This window comes from Chlorocebus sabaeus, chromosome 5 (assembly GCF_047675955.1).
Source record: "Chlorocebus sabaeus isolate Y175 chromosome 5, mChlSab1.0.hap1, whole genome shotgun sequence".
NCBI lineage: Eukaryota > Metazoa > Chordata > Mammalia > Primates > Cercopithecidae > Chlorocebus > Chlorocebus sabaeus.
In genome coordinates, this window is record NC_132908.1 from 18,948,172 (window position 1) to 18,975,145 (window position 26,974).

The 26,974-nt window shown below is 41.3% G+C and overlaps 1 protein-coding gene across 1 annotated transcript in view; it reads left to right on the forward strand.

Annotated features, from left to right (window-relative positions):
• The first annotated feature begins 9,647 nt into the window (after nt 1–9,647).
• Nucleotides 9,648–26,974, forward strand: part of ACSM1 (acyl-CoA synthetase medium chain family member 1) — a 58,899-nt gene continuing 41,572 nt past the window's right edge. The window contains 6 exon segments of the mRNA XM_007987192.3: nt 9,648–10,176; nt 10,390–10,632; nt 13,894–14,104; nt 17,227–17,434; nt 25,023–25,163; nt 26,115–26,274. Coding sequence (XP_007985383.3) covers nt 10,441–10,632; nt 13,894–14,104; nt 17,227–17,434; nt 25,023–25,163; nt 26,115–26,274 — 912 coding nt within the window. The 5' untranslated portion in view covers nt 9,648–10,176; nt 10,390–10,440.

Genomic DNA, 26,974 nt, shown 5'->3' on the forward strand with positions numbered 1-26,974 from the left:
TACAGGCACACATCATCACTCCCAAATAATTTTTAAATTAGCTACACACTTTCCACCCATCAGATCTCATGAGAACTTACTCACTGTTAAGAGAACAGCAAGGGGAAAATCCACCTCCATGATCAAATCGCCTCCCAGCAGATCCTTTCCCCAACATTGGGAATTATAATTCAGCATGAGATTTGGGTGGGGACACAGAGCCAAACCATATCAGGGCCCTTCATGGGTAGTCTGGCTTCTTTTATGGTGGCCCAGACTCCCTGAGACCATGGCATAGATTGCCAGTCTTGTTCAATGTTAAGCCTAAACCAGTATAGCTAGGTCTACGACATTCTCTTGGAGAAAAGAAATCACAAGCCAGCAAAGATTCAAGGGTGACCACCAGAAATAGCCCCATCTTTTAATCGGAAAGTTGCCAAAGAATTTGCAGCCATCCTTAAATCCACCACAAGGACTTACTAAGCATGAAGGTCTGTGGTAGGAGGTGGGGCACAGCTGTAATGAAAAGAGTCCAACTCCCTGTCTTCATGAAACTTACATTCTATACAGGAACACGTGCAACATCAAGTAGGCAAATTTTAAAAGACTATTTCAGATGATGGACAATGTGACAAAGAAAATCAAACAGGAAAAATAGATAGCTTGATGGAGCAGAAGGAGGGACTGTCTTGGGTAGGTTGGCCAGAGAAGACCTCTCTGAGAGATAAGAGTGAAGAGAAGGAACCTTCCTATGGAGATCTGGGGAATGCTCCAGGCAGAGAGAACAGGTTAGAGTGAGCCCCAGGAAAATAGATGGTGGTGAATAGTGACGCCTGAAAAAAATGTCAAAAGACTGGAGGAGAGAGAGTAAGAAAAGATGGAGACAGGGAGTGAGAGAGAAAGAAAGAATATGCTGTACTTTTTATGGGTTGAATTGTACGCCCCCTCCCCAAATTCATATTTTGAGGTCCAAATCCCCAATACCTTAGAATGTGACCTTATTTGGAAATAGGGTCTTTACAAGGATAATTATGTTAACATGAGGTCATTGGGATGGGCCCTAACTCAGTAAGACTGGTGCACTTACAAAAAGAAGAAATCTGGACACAGAGATGCACATTAACAAGGCTGACATTACGTGAACATGAAGATAGGCATCCACAAACCAAGGAGAGAGGCCTGGAACAGATCCTTTCTTTCTCCTCAGCCCTCAGAAGAAACAAACCCTGCCAGTATCTTGATTGTGGACTTCCAGCCTCCAGCACTGTGAGACAATCAATCATGTTGTTTAAGCCACCTATCCTGTGTTACTTTGTTAGGGCAGCCTTAAAGCAGGACATGAAGGCTTTCTTTCTCCCTAGGATATAATGGCAGGACAGTTAGTCAGAGGGCAGAGTAGACTGCATTACAGAGTTCAAAATTTGCTCCAAGGGCATTTGGAAGCACTGTAGGGTTTTGTTTTGTTTTTTATTTTAGCTTGGGGAATACAGGTGCGGGTTCGTTACATAAGTAAATTGGATGTTGTGGGGGTTTGGTGTACTGACTGTTTTATCACCCAGGTAATAAGCATAGTACCTGATAGGTAGTTTTTTGATCCCGCCTTGGGCTCCCAAAGTGCTGGAATAGGTAGTGATCTACCCGCCTGGGCCTCCCAAAGTGCCGAAATTACAGGCATGAGCCACCATGCCCTGCAAGAAAAACTTTTATGCGTTGTTGTTTTTTCAAATTTCATTTAGTTGTTTAGGTGTGTTTTCTTGCATCTCATTGACCTTCTTTAAAATAATTATTTTGAATTTTTTTCAGACAATTCATAGATATCCAATTTTTTGTGGTAGGTTGCTAGGGCTTTGTTAATTTTTTTGGTGGTTTCATGTTTGTCTGATTTCTTGTTATTCATGTAACCTTTCCATCTGTGCATTTGAAAGAGCAAATGCTTCTTCCAGGCCTTAGAAACTGGTTTTGGCCGGTTTGTGTTCTGTTAGATTCCCAGGCGGATGAGTTTGCCTATGGGATTGTAGCCAAATGCTTTTGGAGCCAGGTAACACGACTGCTGCTGGGTCCACATGGAGTTCACAGTTGTTGAGCCTACTCTAGCAGGTGTGGATCCTGTCTGGGCCCAGGGTGGTCTCTACTGTCTCCAGGACCTCAGTCCAAAGGGCTGGTACTGGGCTGATGGACTACTTCAAATGCACAGGAGCAGGCCTGTTACCTGGTTTGTGAATGGCTATGACTCCTCCAGGTCCCCAGGGGGGCTTTTACTGAACCACTGGGTGAGACCTTGGACAGGCGGTACTGCTCCAGTCTGCAGCTGAGAGGGGCGGAAACCAAGTTTCAGGGCTGCTTCAAGGTCTACAACTGAGACTGAAATCTTCAGGCCTGTCTCTGGTGTCACTGATGGGCGTGTCTCACAGTGGGTCCCTGGGCAGGCAGCCATGCTCTCGATCTGTAGCTAAGTGAAGTTGGAGCTGAGATTCAGGGCCTTTCAAGATCTGCTATGGGGACTGAGGTTGGCAAGTATGACCCTGGGGACTCACATGGGCTTGTCTCCCACCTATTCCCTGATTGGGCAGAACTGCTCTTAGATCTCAGCTGAGGGAGCCTTGGGCTGAAATTCAGGGTCATTTCAGGATTTGCGATGTGACTGAAGTTGGCAAGGCTGTCCCAGTGGCACAGACGGGCAAGCCTCTCAGCAGCTCCATGTGCAGGCAAAATTGCTCTTGGGCTGCTGCTGAGAGGGTTTGGAGGCAAGATTGAAGGCCCTTTCTGGTCTGCTTGGGGACTAAAATCCAAAATCCTGCCCTAGGGACTCATATGGACATGTCTTTCTCTGGGTCCTTATGCAAGCAGGACTGATTGCATACTGCAGCTGAGATAGGCTGGAGTTGAGTTAGAGGGTTGTTTCAAGGCCTCAGTTGAGGCCAAGTTCAGTGGGCCTGTTTTCTGATGTACTGCTGTGCATGACTCCCTCCTGTCAGACCCCCAGGCAGATGGTTTTGGTAGCAGGATCAAGTCTAAATAGGGCTTTCCCCAAACATGAGGCAGATGGGGCCATTTCCAAATCCAGAGTTAGGACCACAGTCAATGAGTTTGTCACCCATGTGTGGGTCTACCCTCTCAAAACAACTCTCCTAGGTCTTGGGCTCCACTGGGGTTTCAAAACTCCTGCGTAAATCCTCAGGTTCTCACAAAGGCAATTTTGCCTGTGAATGGATGAGCAATTACTGTTGCTATTGGGGAATGTGAGTGGGGAACTAACTACTCTGCCATCTTGCTGACATCACTTCCTAGCTTCCTTTGTTTCTGTGGAGAAGTCAGTGGTAATTTGAACAATTGTCCCACATGTGTAACGTATGATTTTCTTCTGTCTTCTTTCAAAATGTTATCTTCTTTTTGATTTTAAGAAGTTTGATTATGACATGCCTAAGTATTGTTCTTTTTTGTGTTTCTCCCATTTTAGATTTTTCTAATATTCTTGGATCTGTAAATTTATATCTTTCACCAAAATCTGGAAAACTTTTAGTCATTATTTTTTTAAATATTTTTTCTGTCTTTTTCTGGAACTCTATACACACACACACACACACACACACACACACACATTGTTCCACGATTCACTGAGGCTCCACTTTTTATAAAAATATTTTTCTCTCTGTTCTTCAGACTGTTAATTTCTTTTGAACTAATTTCAAGTATGCTAAATTTCTTAGATCTCCAATATGCTATAAGGTCCATTAAGTTCATTTTTAATTTAGAGTAATACATTCTTAAACAGACTCAATTTTAAAATCATTTCTATTTGTCCACTAACTTTTTTATTGTTCATACTGAACGTATTTTTTTTAGTCCTTGAGCATAATCATTACAGCTATAGCACTGTTATTGAGATCCTTCTCTACTAATTCCAACATCTGAGTCTTTAGTTTTCTCCATTGATGTTCTTTCTCTCTTGCAAATGAGTCGTATTCCTGTGTCTTTGTGTATCTAGTAATTTTAGATTTTATATTGAACATTGTCATTAATATACTGTAGAGATTCTGGATTTTGTTTTGTTTATTCATTTCTTTTGGCAGGTGGTTAACTTGACTATACTCAAACTCCAAACTCTTTTCCCTCTGTAGTACCCAGCATCTGAAAATTCCGTGCATTTCTGTTGGCCTGAGGCTGCATGGATTCTGTGTATTTCAGGGATCAACCATGGATTTGGGCAGAATTTATACACAAAATTTAAAGCTCCTCTACTCTGACTCTCTCTCTTGAAATTTTTCCATAAAAATTGAAAACTCATTCAATGCCATTTATTTATTCAAAGGTAGACTTTTCCTAATTTATTTTTGTGTTGCCTGATCTCTAATGCATTCTGAAGTTGTTATTTATATTTTGTCCAGGGCTTATAGTTGGTACGTATCAAAAAGTTGATCCTATGTAAAATACTACATAGTACATTTCACTTCAAGATACTTGAAGATCATGATACCTGAAGCGAAAGTCCTACAATTATAATTCCAGTTGTGAATTATTTGATTTATCTGTGCCACCAATACTCATTGTGAGCATGTGAATTTTAGCTTACCTAGAAAAATCAACTCCAAAATCATCCTCTTTTATGATAACTCGTCTATACTTTTATGATAACTTGGCTTTAGTTGGCTATACTTTCATATTCTATACTTTTATACTCCAAAATCATCCTCTTTTATGAAGACATCCTGTTTTATGACTTGGCTATACTTTTATACTCTCCTACATTGTCTTAGGAACTCCTAATATGTCTTTTATATGCCTCTTCTTTTTTTGACTTTAATAAGACATTTTAAGAGTTCTCAGGACAATGTAGGAGAGCATTTTTTATTGGAATCAGTGTTCAAGATTCAAGCTAAGCTTTATTCTTCCTCAGAGCATTTTCACTTCCTGGAATTCTGACATGTTGACTCTAGACATCAAAACAAAATATGATTTATAAGAGCCTGGGTGTTCTTTTGAAACAGATTTATAAGAATAAAAACAACCCCATCATAAAGTAGGCAAAGGATATGAACAAACAGTTCTCAAAAGGAGACATTTATTCAGCCAACAAACATATGAAGAAAAAAGCTTATCATCACTGGTCATTAGAGAAACGCAAATCAAAATCACACTGAGATACCATCTCACGTCAGTCAGAATGGTGATTATTAGAAAGTCAGGAAACATTCGGGAGGCCAAGGTGGGCACATCACGAGGTCAGGAGTTTGAGACCAGCCTGGCTAACATGGTGAAACCCCTACAAAAAATTAGCTGGGCGTGGTGGCGCATGCCTGTAATCCCAGCTACTTGAGAAGCTGAGGCAGGAGAATCGTTTGAACCTGGGAGGTAGAGGTTGCAGTGAGTCGAGATTGCACCATTGCGCTCCAGCCTGGGCAACAGGGCAAGACTCTGTCTTATAAAAAAAGAAAAGTCAGGAAACAATAAATGCTCGCAAAGCTGTGGAGAAATGGGAACACTTTTACAATATTGGTGGGAGTGTAAATTAGTTCATTTATTGTGGAAGACGGTGTAGGGATTCCTCAAGGACCTAGAACCAGAAATACTATTTGACCCAGCAATCCCATTACTGGGTATATACCTAAAGAATTATAAATCTTTCTACTATAAAGATACATGCACATGTATGTTTATTGCAGCACTATTTACAATAGCAAAGACTTGGAACCAACCCAAATGCCCATCCATGATAGACTGGATGAAGAAAATGTGGCACATATACACCATGCAATACAATGCAGCCATAAAAAAGAATGAGTTCATGTCCTTTGCAGGAACATAGATGAAGCTGGAAGCCATCATTGTCAGCAAACTAACACAAGAACAGAAAACCAAACACCGCATGTTCTCACTGATAAGTGGGAGTTAAACAATGAGAACACATGGACACAGGGAAGGGAACATCATACACCAGTGCCTGTCAAGGGGTTGAGGGAAAGGGTAGGGAGAGCATTAGGACAAATACTTAATGCATGTGTGGCTTGAAACCTAGATGATGGGTTGATAGGTGCAGCAAGCCACCGTGGCACATGTATACCTATGTAACAAGCCTGTACATTCTGCATATGTATCCCAGACTTAAAGTAAAATTTTTTTAAAAAAGATTCTAGTTGGGTCTATCTGGCTCTGAAGTTTCTTTTTAAAAAATTATAACAGCCACCCTTTGAAAAGCACTTGCTGTATGGTAGACATTGTCAAGTGTCTTGCGAACATTATTTCAAATCACTCCTTCCACAGTATATAAGTCCCTGCAAAACTCAATCTGAGATGAGTGGGGAAGTCATTGGTCAATTTACATAGCATGGTTGAACAAAAATAAAACCACACTGGAATTTTCTATTGTCATCAATTCCAGAGTGTGGAGAAGCATGGCAGAAGGATAGAGACAGTCTATAATCAGGAAAAACTAGCTTAAATAAAATCAGGATTCAAGTCCTATTCCTGCCTTCCACAGCATCTGTGACTTTGTACATGCTATATAATCTTTTCAGCTTTTGTTTTTTTCATATATAAATTAGGACCTACCATTTATATGATTGAAGAAGTCAAAGGCTGAGATTCATCCTTGATTCTTTTTATTCATTCCCTATCAAAACCATCAACAAGTCCTCCTAAGGTTATCTTAAAGATCTATCCTACATCCATCTGCTTACCTCCATCTCCAGTGCCATAACTTTTGTCTGAGCCACCATCATTACTTGTTTAGTCTATTGCAGTGCCTCCCAACTGGCATCCCCACATCCATTCTTGCCTCCTTAAAATATCTTCTCCACAGAATTGCCACAGCGGGCTTTCTAAATGCAAATCTGACCTCTTTTTCTGAATGTTTTACTTTTCTGTATTACTTTATTTCAAAATCAAGTCACCAAGAAAATGAGTTACTTAATAGGATCATGTCTCTTTTCTCTTATGTCTTCAAAAGACTCCCATGCACTCACCGGCTGCACTTAGAATAGAATCCAAACTCCTTATTACGCCCATAAAGATTCTTACTGGCATGTGTCCTGTTTGTGTCTCTGACCTCACACTTTATCACACTTCTCCTCACTCAGTAATCTGCCATTCCAGCCTCCCACCTATGCCTTGAAAATGTCAGCCTCAGGCTTTGCACTTCCTGTGCCTTCTACGTGGAGTTCTTTTTCCCTAGCTGGCTGCTTCTCCTTCAGGTCTCAAAATGTCACCTCTTAAGGGAGAACATCCTTAGCCACCTCCCTACACTTGCTCCATCATATTGCCCTGTTCTGTTTTCTTTTTGGCAGTATCACCATTTGAAATCATCTTGCTTAATTAATTGACTTTTTGCTTATTGGTTTTTGTCTTTCTATCATAGGCATGTAAATGTCTTAAGAGCCCCAACCTTGTCTTATATGTTCAAAGCACACCTAGAAAATGTTCCTTAAATATCCGCTGAATGAATGAATGTATCATAGGTTTTCTATAATAACCAGAGGATAGCAAGTGCAAAAAGCTGAAGTTGGTAGGATATTTAGCTACATGAAGTCACTCAGAGAACAAGGCTGATAGAGACTTTGCCATTTTACGATGTCACTATCTCCATATATGGTTTCCAGGAGCATTGAATAGGGGAAGAGAGTACAGAAAACTCATACTTGCTCTTAAATAAATGCCCTAGACCAGAAGTGATTTGTATCACCTCCACATGGAATTTATTGTTTAGAACTAGAGTTTAATGGCCTCACTCTAGCTTTAAGAGAGGTTGGGAAATGAAAGAGAAGCATGCATAGAATGTTTGGAGAGTTCTCCTTTGTCTGCTGTATACCGCTTGCTAAAGATGAGAAAATTGAGGAAAAGAGGGATAAGAAATTTGCTCAATGCCACAGAGCTGATAACTAGTAAAAGCTGGACTCAAACCCAGGCTGCCTGGTGCCAGAGCCTGTCTTCTTGTCCATACCCTCATGTTGCAGTTCCACAGGGGAGACCTACTGAGATGCAGACAGTGTGTCAAGGGCTTTTCCTCCTGTCTCCATTCTTTTCTGAAAAGTGACTGCCCTTTTGCTTCAGTAACAGAGGTTTTTTGTTTGTTTGTTTCTTTGTTTTTTGTTTTTGTTTTTGTTTTTGTTTCGGTACTTTGATGCTTTGGGTGTTTAAAGTTTAGCTTACCACAGCCAGTCAACTAGCCCTGCCTTCTCCCCTCTCCAGTGACTGGCCACAGAAAGCTAAACATTAAACACCTGAAGTATCATAGCTTGCCACACAGTCCTGTCAGGGATGTCCTGGGTGTCTCCAGAAATCTTTAGCCATGACTTTGATCAGAAATAATTTCTTCCCAGATTCAATGAAAATACTGGAGATCCCTCATTCTCCAACAATACCCCAAAAATGACTCCAGTAGAAAAGTCATAGTACAAGCCACTACCTATTACTACCTCGGTTTATCCAGTGCAATATCACTATCAACCCTCCATCTAAATGCCTGCTCCAGGTGCTTTATAGGCTTGGTGTCACATAATCCTTTCAATGATCCTATGCAACAAATCTTATCGACAAATCCCGCTTCATTTTACAAATGACAAGACCAAACTTTGAAAGGAAAATGGTTCACCCAAGAGCTTTCTTGTAAGTGCCTGAGGTTGGACTTCAGCTCAAGACTTTGGGATTCTAAAGACCCTGCATTTTACCAGGATACCAAATTGTTCCTCTGAGAATCCCAAGTGAACAAAAAGAGCCAACATCGATTATGCCCAGCACCGTGTGCTACATGCTTTTTATAAATTATTTCATCTAGTTCTTTCACCTAGTTCAAACAAATGAAGAAGTAAAGAAAACACCCTGGAGGTAGGCATTGTTGTTAGCGTTCCTATTTTACAAATAAGGTAGGTGCTGGGTGCTGTGGCTCATGCCTGTAATCCCAGCACTTTGGGAGGCTGAGGGGGGCAGATCACCTGAGGTCAAGAGTTTGAGACCACCCTGGCCAACACGATTTGGAAGGCACAACTGATTGATTTTGGTGGGGATTTATCTTCCCAGCTGAGGAACCACAGGGCAGAAAGAGAGAGACAAACTGTCCTTCACCTCTGTCTTACCTGGTACTGTTTAGGACATAGCTGAGCTAGGTTTCTAGTTTTAATAGAAACCCAGTCTCTACTAAAAATACAAAAATTAACTGGGTGTGGTGGCAGGCACCTATAATCCCAGCTACTTGGGAGGCTGAGGCAACAGAATCACTTAAAACCAGGAGGCAGAGGTTGCAGTGACCCAAGACCATGCCATTACACTCCAGCCTGGGTGACAACAATAGATTCTGTCTCAAAAGCAACCAAAAACCAATTAAGGAAGGTGAGGCCAAGAGCAAGGAGGTCTACAAAGATCACACGGAGGTTAAGTGGCAGACCTAAGCTCAAACTCAGACTTTTCTGTCTCCAGACCTCCAGAGCCCAGGCTCTTATCTATTAGGCTACGCTGCCTCTCAGTTGTCATTTAAGGGAGACTATGGGGATGTAGGGCTGGGAAGGGGGAGCAGGTTAGCCATAGAGAACTAGTGAAAATGCACCATAGGACCTGGTTCATTCACACCCCTAGCCATGCCACGGGAATCGGAGGTGACTTCATATACATGGTTTGTTTTTCTTTTTCTTTTCTTTTTTTTTTTTTTTTTTTTGAGGTGGAGTCTCATCTGTCACTCAGACTGGAGTACCGTGGCATGATCTTGGCTCACTGCAAGCTCCACCTCCCGGGTTCACACCATTCTCCCGCCTCAGCCTCCAGAGTAGCTGGGACTACAGGCGCCCGCCACCACGCCTGGTTAATTTTTTGTATTTTTAGTAGAGGCGGGGTTTCACCATGTTAGCCAGGATGGTCTTGATCTCCTGACCTCATGATCCGCCCGCCTCGGCCTCACAAAGTGCTGGGATTACAGGCATGAGCCACCGCACCTGGCCAACATGGTTTGTTTTTCTAACTGATTATCTCTCCGTGGAGGCCTGTAATTGTTTCTGTCATATTTTACTGAGCATCTCCTCCCCCTACTGAATTACCCAATTCCTGACAAGTTCTCTGTTCAAGGTCCCCCTCCGCTGTGGCCAGAAGCCAAGTTCTGCTGGGTGCACATTTCTGTGGATCACCTGATCAGAGAGAACTGAACTTACAAAAGAGAGCTCAACCTCCTTTTCCATACGTACCCGGGACCTAGCTCAGCTGTGTCCTAAACAGTACCAGGTAAGACAGAGGTGAAGGACCGCTTCTCTCTCTGTTTCTGCCGTGTGGTTCCTCAGTTGGGAAGATAAATCCCCACCAAAATCAATCAGTTGCCTTCCAAATTCTGGCGGCCTGAAACAAAGCTATAATTCTAGCAATTAACCAAAAACATGCATCCGTTTCAGGGAGAAAGTTTTGGATACACAACCAATCTATTAGCTATCTCTTCCCAAGGCAGGTGGTGACTTGAGAACTCTGTGCCCGGTTTCTGAGGACTGTTTCACCATGCAGTGGCTGATGAGGTTCCGGATCCTCTGGGGCATCCATAAATCCTTCCACAACATCCACCCTGCCCCTTCACAGCTGCGCTGCCGGTCTTTATCAGAAGTTGGAGCCCCGAGATGGAATGACTATGAAGTACCGGAGGAATTTAATTTTGCAAGCTGTGTTCTGGACTACTGGGCTCAAATGGAGAAGGTAAGAGGACCGCCGTGATGGTGATATAAGAACAAGGGTGACCTCACTTTCCTTATCTTGCTCCTGCTAGGTTGAAAGGTACAGAAGCAAATTGCTTCTGCCTCAACTTATCAATGTCGTGGAAGAAGCTTATATTTCAAGTTTCTATTCCCAGCATGGCCATTTCCTTACTTCACTGGGCCTCAGTGGTTTCATCTATGAAAAGGGGAATTAACTCCTTTAAAAACAAAAAAATAGGTAAATGTATCTTTTGTTCAATCAGGGTATTAAAATTGTGACCTATTGTGGGATCCGGCCAGCAGCCCACAATGCAACGGGGCTCTCTCTTTGTTCCTAGGTGAATCGGCAGGTAGAGAAATAATAGACACACACAAGATAGTGAAAGCTGGGTCCAGGGGGGTCACCACCTTCTGGTCCCACGGTGCCAACAATGCACTGGATATGCCAGCATTTATTATTAAGTTTAGTGAGGTCAGGGGTAGGTTAGTGAGGGATTTAGGGTCATTTGATTATGAGGTGAGATGTTCACATGGGGATGAAGTAATTCTTTAACATAACATCTGTATGCAGAAGTACAGTGTACAGAGATAAGAATTTACAATATAGTGTGTGCATCAGTAATTTCTAACATAGCCTTAAAACAGGAACAGCAGTAACAGTTACAGCAAAAGCTGGTTACAAACAATTCATAGGAACAGGACGTGAAGTTAGACCAGAAATTCTCAGAAGGGAGCATGCCTTAACCCTAAAGAGGCCTAGAAGAGCCGTGGCAAGATGAGGGCATTTATAGCCCTATCTTCCATATGGACAGGCGCCCCCCATGCGTCCATTTATAGGCTCTCCACGAGGGTCGCGTTCCATTCCCAGAGCTATGAACATCTGCTTTTCTGGGATAGGAATCTTGGTGATGTGAAACCTCCCTGACTGCACGTCCATTCATAGGCTCTCTGCAGGGGGAAGCACATCACGCGCTGTTGGCTCATTCTGGCAGTCCAACCTGGCATTGTCTTTACACAATCCTGCTGCAATTTTGTATTTAAAATAATCAGGAGCATTTCATCTTTTATTCCGTAGCAATAGTTTCAAGGGGTCTCCCTATAGTGACCAAGTGCAAAGTTCTGATCACAAGGTCAACAAATTCATATTAGTCTGAGTTCTCATCTTCAGTGAATGGGACAGTGTGTCTTAACTGGTATTCATGTCATCACACTTGGGCTTGACTTGAGACTGCACCCAGAGGAGGAGATAGACCACCTGAATGTGCACATGAGTGTCTGACACATTTACCTATATTAGGCCATCCATCTTCCCATGAGCATGGCAAGTCCAATTAGATTCCTCTTTGTCAACTACCTACTTGACTGTGGCTTTAAGGTATGTCAAGAAAAACCAAGCTCTGTGTCTTCCAGAAAACCCCAAGTGCTTCGTTTGTTTTCTCACAGGACACAGACCAAGAGAGAAGCTGTAGTGACATGAGGAGTCAGGGTAGACGATGGATGGTGTTTCCAGCTACTAACTCCCAGCTGCCAATATGGTAGTGTAAAAAGTCACCCAGCACTGTCTTTGAACCAAAGAGAGAATCCCCCTGAAATGGAATTGGAGAGTTTATGAAATTTTTAAGTGTTCCATGAACATGTATTCATGTATTACTCTCCAAAGCCTATATGTCTTTATGACATCTTCCTCCCCACTCCCTTCTTTTTCTTTCTCTGAATTTGCATAGTAACCTCAAGAAAAATAAAACCCTCAGTTACAGAGAGCATTTTTATGTGCCTTGACAATCACCTTGCATTTAGTCATCTGATTCGATGGATACTGTTATTGTCTCTATTTCCTTGATGAAGAAACTGAAGATCCAAGGATGTAACTAACATGCTGAAATCACATGTCTAATAAGTGGGACAACAGGGTTTGGGTCCAGGCTGTCTGATTTCACAATCCATTATTTAACCCAGTCTCACAGTCTAATGATGCCAAAATATCTCCGCCTTAAAAGTATAAATTGATTTTTTTCATTGCCCAGACTGGAAATCTGGTTGAGAATTTTTGAAACATGACATGGGTTGGAGAGGAAGGAAGTAAAAGGAAGAGGTGAATGGGTGAACATTACTATATAAATGTGAATAATATAAACACAATTTTGCTTTTTAAAATTAATATTATGCTATAAGCATTTTATTGTAGAAACAATTCTAAAAGTTTTTTCATTTATTTTATCATGTTAAATCACATAGAAGTAGCTTAATTTTTGCAGACAGCATGTAGTTGGATTTTATTTTTTTATCCATTCTGCCAATCTATGTCTTCTGGTTGGGGAGTTTAGTCCACTTACATTGAAAGTAATTACTGATAGACAAGGATTTACTATTACCATTTTGTTAACTGTCTTCTGGATGTCTCATAGCTTTTTTGTCTGTCATTTCCTCTCTTACTGATATCCTTTGTGTTTAGTTGAGTTTTTGTAGTGATACACTTTGATTTTCTTCTCATTTCCTTTTGTGTATGTTCAATAAATATTTGCCTTGTGGTTACCACGGGAATTAAATATGATATCTTGTAGTTCTAGCAATCTATTTAATACTGATAACAACTTAATTTTAATCACATACAAACACCCTACTCCTGTGACATTATAAGGCCAATAATGAAAATTAAATGTAAAAATCCTTCTCCTTTACAGTTCTATCCCAGCCAGCCCCCACACACACTTTATGTTATTGATATCATCAATAACATTTTTGTATATTGCTTAAGTAACATTTATTTAATATATATTACAAATATATGTTAGTAAATTAACATATTTATAATTTTATGATTTATTTTTTAAATACTATAACAAATAACAAGTGGAGTTACAAACCAAACTTACAATAATGTTGATTTTTATATTTGTTCATGAATTTATATTTACAAGAGAACTTTATATTTTCATATTTGAGTTCCTCTCCAACATCATTTTATTTCACCTTGAGGACATCCTTTAGCATTTCCTGTAGGGCAAGTCTAGTGACAGTTAACTTTGACTTTTGTTTATCTGGGAATGCCCTATTTTCCCCCTCACTTTTGAAGAACAGTCTTTCTGAATGTAAAATTCTTGGTTGGCTTCTTTTTTTCTTTAAGCACTTTAAATGTTTTAAAATGGGATCTCAGTCCTTAAGTTGTGTTCACATCGGAACGTGACTATGGCTGTGGATTAGTTTAATAAGTGCTCTTTTTCTCTGAAGCAGAAAGTAACACATAATGTATGGTCTTGACCAGGAGGGCAAGAGAGGTCCAAATCCAGCCTTTTGGTGGGTGAATGGCCAAGGGGATGAAGTAAAGTGGAGCTTCAGAGAGATTGCAGACCTAACCCGCCGCACAGCCAACATCCTCACACAGACCTGTGGCCTGCAACAGGGAGACCTTCTGGCCTTGATTCTGCCTCGAGTGCCTGAGTGGTGGCTGGTGGCTGTGGGCTGCATGCGAACAGGTCAGTGATGCAAGAGGGACCCGGTGGACCTCAGGGCTGTTCAAGAGCCAATGTTTCCTGAGATATTAGGTGCTGTGCACCCAGCCTGGCACTGACACAGCTTTGAAGTCCTAGCCCCAGTTTCTGTGCTGGGACCACAAAACAAGGCTTCCTGCCCTCTGGGAATTAACAGTTCAGTTGGAGATAAAACAGTTTCTCTTCTCTGTACCTCCTTTCTTCTTCACAGTCTTTGTCTTTCTCGTACTCCCTCACAAATTCTCTTATTCTTTCTCATTCTTTCCCTCACACTCTCACATTCATACACTCTCAAGTGCAGTGCCAAACTTTCTGTCATACACACACACACAAACACACATACACTTTCTCTTGCACAATCTCAGGTACTCTTACCTTTTTAAAGATTCATTGATTGTTAACATTTTCCCCATATTTGAGCACTCTCCCTCTCTCTTTCTCTCCCTTTCTCACTGAATTATTTAAGAATCACTTGTGGGCATTGTGACACCTATGAACACCGGGTAAACACTCATAAACACAAAAGCAGGCATCTGATAAGATCCAGAATATTCCACAGCCTTTTCTGCATGACAGTGACATTTTTGAAGAATACAAGTTATATTGTAGAATATATCTCCAAATTTGTATTTCTGACTCTTTCTTTGTGATTATATTCAGATTAGACACGTTAGGCAGGAGAATTACAAGGACAAAGTTGTGTTTTCCTCTGTGCATCACATCAGGGGGTATATTCTGAAGTCAGTTTGTTCCCTCTTCAGTTATACTGTTTCATCACTTGAGTAAGGTGGTTTTCACAGAAAACCTTTATCCTTTACAAAGGCACACATTTTCCTTGTAATTAATAAATAATTCATGGTGTGATCCTTAAACGATTGTGTGAATATTCCTGTTCCCTAACAGTATTCCACATTATGGTTTGGGTATCTAGTGATGATTCTTTACTGAATTGAATATTACCATGTTGGTTTTACCTGGAAATTTTCAATTTCTGTCAGTCTCTCTACATTTATTCGTTAGAATTCTTATGTGGTGATTTCCCTTCCCCTTTTAATGACCTATTTTTTATCTGTATAAATTAGAGTCAGCGACTCACAGATTCTTTCTTGAATCACTTCTCTCATTTTATCATGTGTACAGCACTCTGCCACACTCTTGATCATATTTTCTCTCTCTCCATCTCATATTCTCTCACAAATAAAATAGGTGATTCATTCAGCCAGATCATGTGAAATCAAGAAGTAATAAAACTGGTGGAAGGAGTCTACAGATGAAAAGCCATGTCATCTGTGGACCTATAAGATGGTCCATGGGAAATCTAAGACTTGGCCAGGGGTGGTGCCTTAGGCCTATAATCCCAGCACTTTGGGAGGCCAAGGTGGGCGGATCACGAGGTCAGCAGATCAAGACCATCCTGGCCAACATTGTGAAACCCCATGTCTACTAAAATAAAAAAAAAAAAAAAAAAAAAAAAAAAAAAAAAAAAAAAAAAAAATTAGCCGGGAGTGGTGGCAAGACTCCATCAAAAATAAAATAAAATAAAATAAAATACTTGAGCTGAGCCCTCTGGGATAACAAAAATTAAAGAGGATTAGAAACAAAAGAAGGGCATTCCAAGCACTGGGTGAGGAGTGGCCATTTTGAAATAGAAAATAAGTTGTGGGAGAGAAAGATGGAAAGAAAGCAGCATATTCAAAGTCAGGATGAGAAGTGTGGTGTTTTCCTGGAGAGAGGGCACAGGTGTTAGTGCAGAGGAGAAATGTAGAGAGGCCAGGCATGGTGGCTCACACATGTAATCCAGCACATTGGGAGGCTAAAGCAGACAGATCACTTGTGGTCAGGAGTTCGAGACCAGCCTGGCCAACCTGGTGAAACCCCATGTCTACAAAAAATAAAAATTAAAAAAATTAGCTGGGTGTGGTGGTGGACACCTATAATCCCAGCTACTGGAGAGGCTGAGACAGGAGAATTGCTTGAACCCAGGAGGCTGAGGTTGCAGTGAGCTGAGATTGCACCACTGCACTCCAGCCTAAGTGACAGAGGGAGACTCCATCGAAAAAAAAAGAAAGAAAGAAAGAAAGAAAGAAAGAAAGAAAGAAAGAAAGAAAGAAAGAAAGAAAGAAAGAGATAAAAAAGAAAGGAAGAAAGAAAAAAAGAAAGAAAGAAGGAAAGAAAGAAAGAAGGAAGGAAGGAAGGAAGGAAGGAAAGAAAGAAAGAAAGAAAGAAAGAAAGAAAGAAAGAAAGAAAGAAAGAAAGAAAGAAAGAAAGAAAGAAAGAAAGAAAGAAAGAAAGAAAGAAAGAAAGAGAAAGAAAGAAAGAAAGAAAGAGAAAGGAAGGAAGGAAGGAAGGAAGGAAGGAAGGAAGGAAGGAAGGAAGGAAGGAAGGAAGGAAGGGAGGGAGGGAGGGAGGGAGGGAGGGAGGGAGGGAGGGAGGGAGGGAAAGAGAGAGAGAAAGAAAGAGAAAGAAAAATTTAGAGGGGAAAAAAGTCAATGTTTATGGAACTAAGCAAGTAATAATATAGAAGATGGGTAGCAGAAAGATTCAAAACTGCTGGAGGGATGAGAATCCAAAAGGAAACACAAAGACTTGAGCTCACTGTTGGCGATGTAGATAGAAGGGAACACAAAAAAATTCAAAGGACAATGTGGTGAAATGCAGAATGAAGGAAAGGGGACATTCAAGATGACATCCAAGGAATGACAGAAAGGGGAATAAGAAGGGAAAGACTGGGGAGAGATGCAGCTATTCTTAATGTCAGAGGCATTGTCCTGTTTACATCTATACTTCCAGATCCTGTGTAAACATGTGTAAAGCAGTGTCCACCCATTTTTTGGCTAGATCCATTTACAGTAGAAAAGGTTAGGGCAGAACTTTCAAATTTTAATGTGCAAAAGAATCACTTGGAAAACTTGTTAAGATACAGATTCTGATTCTGTAGGTTTGAAACAGGGTATGAGATTCTGCACCTGGATAGTGCTGCTGCCGTTGTTCTGTGGTCCATACTTTGCATAACAAGAGGTTAGGGGATTTCAGTGCAGACAAGCCAAGCCTAAAGCCCATGATTGTGAAAAAGAAACCAAAACTATCAGTTTGTTTCTCATCCCCAGGGATCATTTTCATGCCTGCGACCATCATGTTGAAGGCCAAAGACATTCTCTATTGACTACAAATGTCTAAAGCCAAGGGCATTGTGACCACAGATACCCTTGCCTCAGATGTGGACTCCATGGCTTCTGAGTGCCCTTCTCTGAAAACCAAGCTCCTGGTATCTGATCACAGCCGTGAAGGGTGGCTGGACTTCCGATCGCTGGTTAAGTGAGTTTCCGGTCTGATGAATATGGTCTCTGAGTACAGGTGTTGTGGGATAATTTAGGAATCAGAGAGACTGATGGGTTGAGGAGGATATATTCATTTAGGTGCACCGGCCCAGTCAGATTAACATCCAAAGGACTGAGCCCCAAATGAAGAGTCAGGTTACCTTTTAAGCACTTCATGGCAGAGGGGGGGGAGATCTGTGCAGGGGGAAGCATATTACAGAAGCAAGAATCAAAGACAGTTATTCAATTGAGACATGCATTACCTCATTTCTTACTTTTCAAGGAAAAACATGTTTTACAACTTGAGTTTATCTGTCTAGTGACCTTACAGCTGCACAGCTAGAGAAAGAGGTTCTTCACAATGCCTGGGAAAGGGAGAGAGAAGGCTCACTAGCTACAGACAGAAAAACAGGCAGTTAATTTTTAAAGGACTCCACCTCTTTCTCTTCCTCAGGGGGAATTGGGTTTTCTTACATATAACTGAGTTTTTACTTACACATTCTTTAATTTCTTTAAATTCCTGTTCCATTTCCACCCTTTGGTGCTTTTTATAACAAAGATGTTAATAGAAAGCACCACTATTTGCCACCTCTTTGCTGAACTGAGCTTCTACTGGCAGTGGCTGATATTTCGTTAATGCCACGAACTGTGCGATAATGTGTTGAGTTATTACTGCCTCTATAGTTGACCGAATGCCCCTAATAAACAGGGATAAAAGACAAGGGAGGATGAGGCAGATGCCAAGAATAAACAAAAACCCATCAATGAGGGTTTTGAATCCTCCAAAGGTTGGGAACCATCCTCCAAACAAAGAATCCAGGGACCATCCGGACCAAGTCTGAACTGGAACATAGGCCAACTTGTTCATTCTAGCTCTGATTTCCATGACAGCCCAGCCATTATTATCAATTGCTGGGCAGCGGTTGGTTAAATTAAATTTTCCACATACTCCTCCTTCTGAGACTAAGCAATAATCTAAAGCCAATCTATTTTGATATATAGTATTTCTCATTTGTGTTGCTTGTATTGCCAGTAAATCTAGTGCCCTTGATGTTTCATTGGTTATAATTTCAAGGACTGCCTGCAACCTTATGATGCAGTTGAGCATGTAGATTGGGGTGCGGTACCCTCATGACCCATCTTGCACCCAGGTAGCTGGCCTATAATATGTAATGATTCTTTCAGGAGACCATTCATTTATCTTTCCAGTCTCCTATGTCCACATCTTTTTTGACATTTGTGTCTATTTTTGTGATTATGCTCTTCTAGTTCTTCTTTTATTTTCTTCATTGACTGGATACCCTAAGAGTTCCCCTTGCTTTAGAGGAATTAAAAAGAAGGATGGCTTGATTGTTCCTACACACGTGCCCCTGTCCATTTAGCTGGCAGTTGCCAACATGCCCATGCTCCACAGATCCAATATAGGCCAGAGGGTGCTTTACAAGCGTTTGGAGCCTGGGCCGGGCGCGGTGGCTCAAGCCTGTAATCCCAGCACTTTGGGAGGCCGAGGTGGGTGGATCACGAGATCAGGAGATCAAGACCATCCTGGCTAACACGGTGAAACCCCGTCTCTACTAAAAATACAAAAAACTAGCCGGGCCTGGTGGCGGGCGCCTGTAGTCCCAGCTACTCGGAGGCTGAGGTGGGAGAATGGCGTGAACCCGGGAGGTGGAGCTTGCAGTGAGCCGAGATCGGGCCACTGCACTCCAGCCTGGACCACACAGCAAGACTCCGTCTCAAAAAAAAAAAAATACAAGCGTTTGGAGCCTGTAGCTGATGCCGAGTGTTGGTTAGGGAAGAGAATCGAGAGAAAGGATTTGGATCTGGTAAGCAGGAGTTGTTCTGGGCGTTTCTCCATAGAGTTTTGTTTTTAGTCTCATCATAATACTGTTGCCCTAGGCAGGTTGCTTCTCCTACTGCCTCTGCGAAAGCCTTTCCCCATTGGGCAATACAGTACTTTCCAATTTTGGAGGTTTTTAACAACCAAACACTGGCTGAGGCTGTTGGTTCACTGGCAGGGTTAGGTGAAGTGAAATTATCTTGTGGCATTAATTCCTTTGCTTCCCATGGCCACTGCTTCCCCATATTAGTTCCTCCACATACATAGCATGAGGAAATTCCTAAGCTGCCTGCTATGTTTTCAGCTAGTTGAGCAAATAAGTTTTGGTTGGTGGGGGAAGCTCAGGCACTGACTGATCCAAATGCTTATGGAATGACTTATAGACCTGGAATTGTGGGGTTGGATGCATTTGAGTCCTTCTAGTCTTTTTGACAAGTAGTATGTAGCAGGACGAGCCACAGACAAAACCTCTCAGACACCGAGTTGTAGAAGGAAGGGCTCTATTCAGCTGGGAGCAACATCAAGCTACTGCCTTAAAATCTGAGCCCCCTGAGTGCACAATTTCTGTCCCTTTTAAGGGCTCACAACACTAAAGATTTCACATGAAAGGGTCATGATTGATTTGAGCAAGCAGTGGGTACGTGACAGGGGCTACACGCACCAGTGGTCAGAGTGAAACAGAACAGGACAGGGAGTTTCACAATGTTCTTCTGTACAATGTCAGGAACATCGGTTTCTAAGTCATGAGTTGATTTTTAACTACTAGGTTTAGGCCAGGCAGACCTGGGCCTGGTTCTGGGCCTGGCGCCGGGCTGCCTGTCTTTGGTTTTACTTCATTGTTTTTTCTTAAAACAGATACTGAGTATAAAACAATACAAAACAATATGAGAGGGTCTCTCTCTTTCCTCATTCCCCCCGTTTGAGACTCTCACTTTTTATTAGTGGGAGTTCTCACTCTTATTTTTGCTATTTATGTCTTTTTGTGCAATAGATTGATAGTGATTCATATAGTACACTTGTGCTGAAGCATTTTGGTGAACTAAGGTAGTGATAAAGATTTTTATCATTTGAAGAAGTACAGGTAGCAAACAAGGGAGCAGTAAGTAGGTTTTTATTACAATTGTAACTTTTATTATAAGAGTTTTAAATCCTCCTAGTGCTAGGAACTAATTTTTAAACATGGCTTCAGGGTCAAATTTGTGCTACACTTGTACCGGCACATGTGACTATGTCTTTAACTACTTGCCTTTGATTATTTATGTGTAGACAGTAATTAGTAAGGTTAAATTTCTTATAGACCTCTCTTTCTGCTGCTAGCATGTAGTTGAGAGACAATCTATTTTGATAGATAGCATTTCTTATCTGAGTTTCTTGCCAGGCCAGAATAGTCAAGGCATGACCGATTTTATTAGTGATGATTTTTAAAACAGCTTGCAACTGTGTGATTCAGTTGAGCATATAAATGGGGGTCCAGTATTCTCATGAGCTGTCTTGTGTCTAAGTGGCAGGCCTATAGTATTATATAATTTTTTAGGAGGTCATTTATCATTTTTTTAATTACCTATGGCTATGCTTCATTTTCCATGGGAAGCATAGACAGGGAAGCCCAGAAGTTCACCTGTTTTTATGGGCAGTAAGAAGAAAGATGGTTTAATAGTGCCAATAACACAACCACCTGTCTACTGGTCAAGCAGCTTAGCGTAGGCTCTATGTCTACATATGCAGTATAACCCGGTGGGGGCAGTCTAGTCCTGGTGGAATTCTGGGTAGGACTGTTTTTGCGGTACTATTATACAGCTTTTGCCTAAGACAACTAAGCCGCCCTACAGGATGAGTGAATCCTTTTTCTTTTCTAGCTATGCAATACTGTCTAATAATTGAGACTTTTAGAACCTAGAGATGATCAGGATGATTCTTTTGGGCCAGGAATTCATCAGGAACTGGGTCTGTAGGCACTAATTCTCGGGCTTCTTATGGCCATTGATCTCGTATTACAGTGTTTTAATAACCATAACATGAAGTAACATTTAGAGATGGGCCACCTGCTCCGCTAATTGCAAAAACAAATTTCTGTTTTTTCCTGCAGTCTCTGGTACTGGCACATTTAGTTTATCATAGAAAGTCTGAAATACTCAGTCTGGAGAGTGTCTTTGAACCTCTCTTTTTATCAGGATGCTTACGCTAGGATCTAGTCTTTTTAAATCAATGCCTACGTTGGTTTTTTTAATTATTATTATTCTGAGGGTTTTGTGATTACTAATTTGAAAGGGTTGCAGCTCCCACTCATTCAGGAGGGGCTGACTTTTTCTTCTTGGAGCTAAACAGGATCTTTGTTTTATTTAATTTTTTTTTAAGTAGCCCAAGTGACACAAGACCAGTATTGACACATTTCACATAAATACGATTCTTGACAGATATACTTACTTTCTGCTGTGTAACTTTTTTTTTCAACCTAGAGAACCGCATCCCATCCCATGCTGCTTACTATTAATAGTGGCACAGGTGTCAAATTTTAAGGTTACATTTTAGGGGACCCCTCTTTCTTCTGTTCTAGCTATTACTTTACTTGTGTCACTTAGAAAAGGACCAGAACTTAATTTTATTTTAAACACTGTGATCATGAGAGGCTTAAAATGGGTCATAACACGCATCAGGTTGGTTATTTCCTAGGTTACATACTTTGGATAGAATAGTATTATACAAACAAGTTTCTTTTAGAGTCCTGGGACACTTATAACAACTATAAAATAATAGGACTGTAGCAATCTTTTGTCCTACCTCAGTAACTTGACGTATATACTGGGAACAGCCCTCAGTCTGAGGAAGGTCAGTTGAAGTCCTTACTGTACAAGTCCAAATTTTAAGGAAAATGAGTCCCACGATGAGTTTCCTCATGCTTCGGCCATGCGTGGACCAGTCAGCTTCCAGGTGTGACTGGAGCAGGGCTTGTCATCTTTTTCAGAGTCACTTTGCAGGGGTTAGCGTAGCTGTTCCCATCCATGTACAGCTCCTAGTCTACAGATGTTTAAGGATGGTCTCAGAGGTTAGGCCCACTAGAATAAACTGAGTCCAATGCTTTTACACAGTTATGTTTAACTGGAATCTTTGATACCAGGAGCAAGGTGGCAGGTTTAGGGTGTTGCAAACTTTAATGGTTATGCGGGGATTTTTTACAGAGCAAGCTTTGGTATCTAGTTAGTCTAGCATTGATTAGCTAATGGTGTCCTTTGGTATTTATTAAAATCACCACAGCATGGGGGTCCTTTATATTTAGGTTTTGCCTAAGAGTTAGCTTATCTGCTTCTTGTGCTAACAGGGCCATTGCTGCTGGGGCTCTTGGACATGGGGGCCAGGCTGTGGAAACCCCATTTAGTTGTTTTAAGATGGGCCACTGGCCTTGGCCAGGGCCCTACAGTCTGGGTTAAAACTCCAACTGCCATTTTTTTTTTTTTGACACATAGAGTGTAAAGAGTTTTATCAGGTCAGGTAGCCTCAGGGCTGGGACTGATGTGAGTTTTTCTTTTTAACTTATGAGAAGCTCATTGCTGTTGGTTGTAATAGATGTAGTTTATTTAATATATATTTTTATTGACTGTCATTTACCAAAATATTGATTTAAATTCTGTAACTATTTGATCTCAAGCTTTAGATTGATCTGGTATTTCTTGTGGTTAATTTCAAGGTAAAATTGATCTGGTATTTCTCCAATTGCATCTAAATAGATGTCAGAGTTGAAAGACCTATAAGGGGCTTCTCTCACTTTACGATGTCTTATTATTATTATTATTATTTCTGATTGACAAAATGCCAGGGTGAAAGGCATAGCCAAATGGACTAAAGTGCAAGTGCCACTCCAGTTATTCGGCAGAGTGTCCAGTAAAGGTCCACCATGATACCACCACACATCCGCTCAGGGATGAGCAAGGGCTGACTGATTGACAAGCTCTTGAAAATTCTTAAGCTCACTGCAACTCTTCAGGTCTCCAAGGAATACTAAGTTTCCTCCTTGCCGTGAGAGACACAAAGTGAACTTAGCGTTGGGAGACGGAAGCTGGATGGCCCTCGGGGGCTGACCCGCAGGGTGCCAGACTTCCGGATATAGCAGAAAGAGCTTGACATGACTTATTACTCCAGGCTGTAGAATCCTGGAAAAGAGCTACCATGCAGCCCACCCCTGGTCGACTGGAGGACCACTTTAGTGGAAGGGGGACAATTAGGGCCTCTGGCCTGCCATGTGCACAAGCATAACAATTACTTTCGTTTAACGTACAGATGGAATATTTGATCCATTTCAACCAGGCATTTGCATCTTGGTATGCTGTCTTAATTGCCAAAGTTTGTTTTAAGTCTTTAACTTCTATGATCTTCTAGTAAAATGAACGTTTTCTTTAGCACCTATTTTTATTAGTTTTTAGACCAAAAAAAAGCTAAACACCATTTTATATTTAATAATGCTGTTTGTATGATTTTTATACCAGCTAAGCTAAATTTTACCTTTATATTAGTGTGTTATTAATTTTAATAAAACCTTGTAAACATATTTATCCAATTTTTCATGTTTGATCATAAGGTAAGATTTTATAGAATCTTTTTAATGTTTTATAATTTTTGACACACAGAATTTTCTTTACAATTAACGTTTTAAAACTTGCTAAAACTTTCAAAACAATGATTTTTTAACCTTTTAATGTAGGTAAAAATCTACATTCTTATGCCTCCTTATAATCTTTTTACCAAAGGTACATTTTACTTTTCTTATACACCTTGCACATAAACTGTTTCTTCAATAGTACTCAGGAGGCCTTATTACTTTTAAATTACATATAAATTACATGATATTTTTGGCATGAAGTTTTTTTATAACATTTTTTTCTTTTATGACTTTCACAGACAGTTTTTTTTGACATGTCTCAACTTTCTGACTTATTACGAACATTTTTTTTTTTAAAAAAAAAAAACAAGTTAATTTATTTCAGGACAAGAATTTACTATATAACATTTTTTTTTCTTTTTTTTTTTTTTTTGAGACAGAGTCTCACTCTGTCGCCCAGGCTGGAGTGCGGTGGCGCGATCTCTGCTCACTGCAAGCTCCATTGCCTCCCAGGTTAACGCCATTCTCCTGCCTCAGCCTCCCGAGTAGCTGGGACTGTAAGCGCCCACCACCATGCCGGGCTAAATATAATTTTTTTACTCTCACCCTTTCTCTCTTTCTCTTCCCCACCCCTCATCACCAAGGTCACAGAGTTTAGTTTTAAAAAACAAGCTTAGCAGTCTGGTTAAGGGCACAGACTAGGGTGCAGACTGAGTTTGAATCCTGGCTCTGCCACTTGCTAGCTGTATATTACCAAGCAAATTACCTAACCCCTCTAAGCTTCAGTTTCCTTACCCGCAAAATGGACATGATTAGAGTAGTACTCACCTCCTAGGGTTGCTCTGAGTACTGAATGATTCATATTTGTAAATCACTGAGAGCATTGCCTGGAACACAGCAAGTGCTATTTAAATGTTCATTAAATTACTTAAAGATTCGTTGTATTTTACCAATTTTTCAAATAAAAAAATGCTGGTCCACATGTCCAAATCACCCATCAAGTCCCTGTGATGCCTAACACCGCGAGAGCCAGTTTTCCTCTAGTGTCGCAAACTCCCAGTTTCCTGTCCATGCCTTATGTTTCTTTTGCTTTCCCAGAAGATGAAGAAACAGCAATAATGACTTTTTTTCCTTTTGTCTTGAACCCTTTTGCAGATCAGCATCTCCAGAACACACCTGTATTAAGTCAAAGACCATGGACCCAATGGTCATCTTCTTCACCAGTGGGACCACAGGCTTCCCCAAGATGGCAAAACACTCTCATGGGTTGGCCTTACAACCCTCCTTCCCTACAAGGTAGGAAAGAGGGCACCGACATAGAGGCTGGATCCCAGATGTGGGATAAGAGTGTGTGTGTGTGTGTGTGTGTGTGTGTGTGTCTTGGAAAAGGAGCTGTAAGTAGAAGTGACTCCATCCTCCTTTTCCCTTTTACTCTCTTTGGTTCAGACCTTTCAGGGTCTGAGAGGTGAAGTCTGGGAGTCCTAAATGTTTGCTGACAGAGGCCTCAGAGCGACAAAGGAGGCACATTTAGGTTCTATCAGAGCATCTTCATAGGAAGTGTGAGGAAATGTGGGTAGAGACAGCACACATTCCACAAGCCACACACATGACAAACCTGACAAGGCTTGCAGACCTTGTAGTAGATTTTGGACTTTATTAGGAAAATAGTGGGAAGATACTGAAGGTTTTTTGGGAAGGAAGAGATCTGATCAAATCTGTATTTTGATAAGATCACCATGGCTACAGGATGGAGGATGGATTGGAGAAAGTTAGAATAGAGTTAGGGAAAAGCAGTTAAAGGCTCCTAGTCTAATCCAGGTGCAAGCTAGTAGGGCATGGACCAGGTGCCAGAGATATGATGGAAATTAACACAGTTGAGATTTCAGGAAGTAGAGTGGACCAGATCTGCTGGCTAAACATAGGAGATGGGAGGAGGTCAAGGACGATGCCAAAGTTTGGGGCTCGGACAACTCCATGGACAGGGCTGACATGTCTGGATACAGAGAACACTGGAGGAGAATCAGTTCAAGAGAGGTAGTATGATTGAACCAGTTTCAGTTGTACGTAATCAGGAAATATTCGGCAGTACACCTTTGAGACCTGGCCTGAGGGTGGTATGGAGCCCCACACAAATCACATGAACTGAGAGTGAGAGGGGTGGGTTCATAGCTAAAAACCAGAGTGCAGAACGCCCTTCATCACATCGGCCATGATCACACAGCTGAAGCCGCTGCATTTTGGAGTTAGCAGGAAAATACGGAGCCTGAAGACATCTGATGTCTCCTGGTGTCTGTCAGACTCAGGATGGATTCTGGCTACCATGGGGACCCTGGTGGAGCCATGGACAGCGGGGTGTACAGTCTTTATCCACCATCTGCCACAGTTTGACACCAAGGTCATCATACAGGTAAGAAGACTCAACTTCCACTATCAGCAAAATTCCAGAAAAAAATCCATGTTTCCAGGCCAAGTCTATGAGCCTAAGATGATCCTGTGCCTGGGCTTCTCAAAGTGTGAAGCACTGAATCTGAGTCACTATACCCGAGTGACATCAAATCATGACCTTGAAGAAAATGCATATTACCGGGCCATCCACCAGACCTGTAGATCAGCCTTTGTGGACTTGGGACCCAGGATGTGCATTCTGAAAAATTAAAACAAGCACAAGTCCAAGTCTCCCAGATCCTGGACCCTGATGCTGCCAGAGACAAGCAGCTGGTGTGTGTGTGTGTGTGTGTGTGCGTGCGCGCGTTCTTACTCAATATGATGAAATGTTTAAAAACAGCCCTTGGAATATGACAGATCTAGCTTCTTATCCCACCTTTGAAATTAACTAGCAGGTTACATACCACTCTGAGCATCAGTTTCCTTATCTGCAAAATAGGACTTTTAATAATTACTACCTCATTGGTTGAACTAGTTTACAGTCCCACCAACAGTGTAAAAATGTTGCTATTGCTCCACATCCTCTCCAGCACCTGTTGTTTCCCGACTTTTTAATGATCGCCATTCTAACTGGTGTGAGATGGTATCTCATTGTGGTTTTGATTTGCATTTCTCTGATGGTCAGTGACGATGAGCATTTCTTCATGTGTCTGTTGACTGCA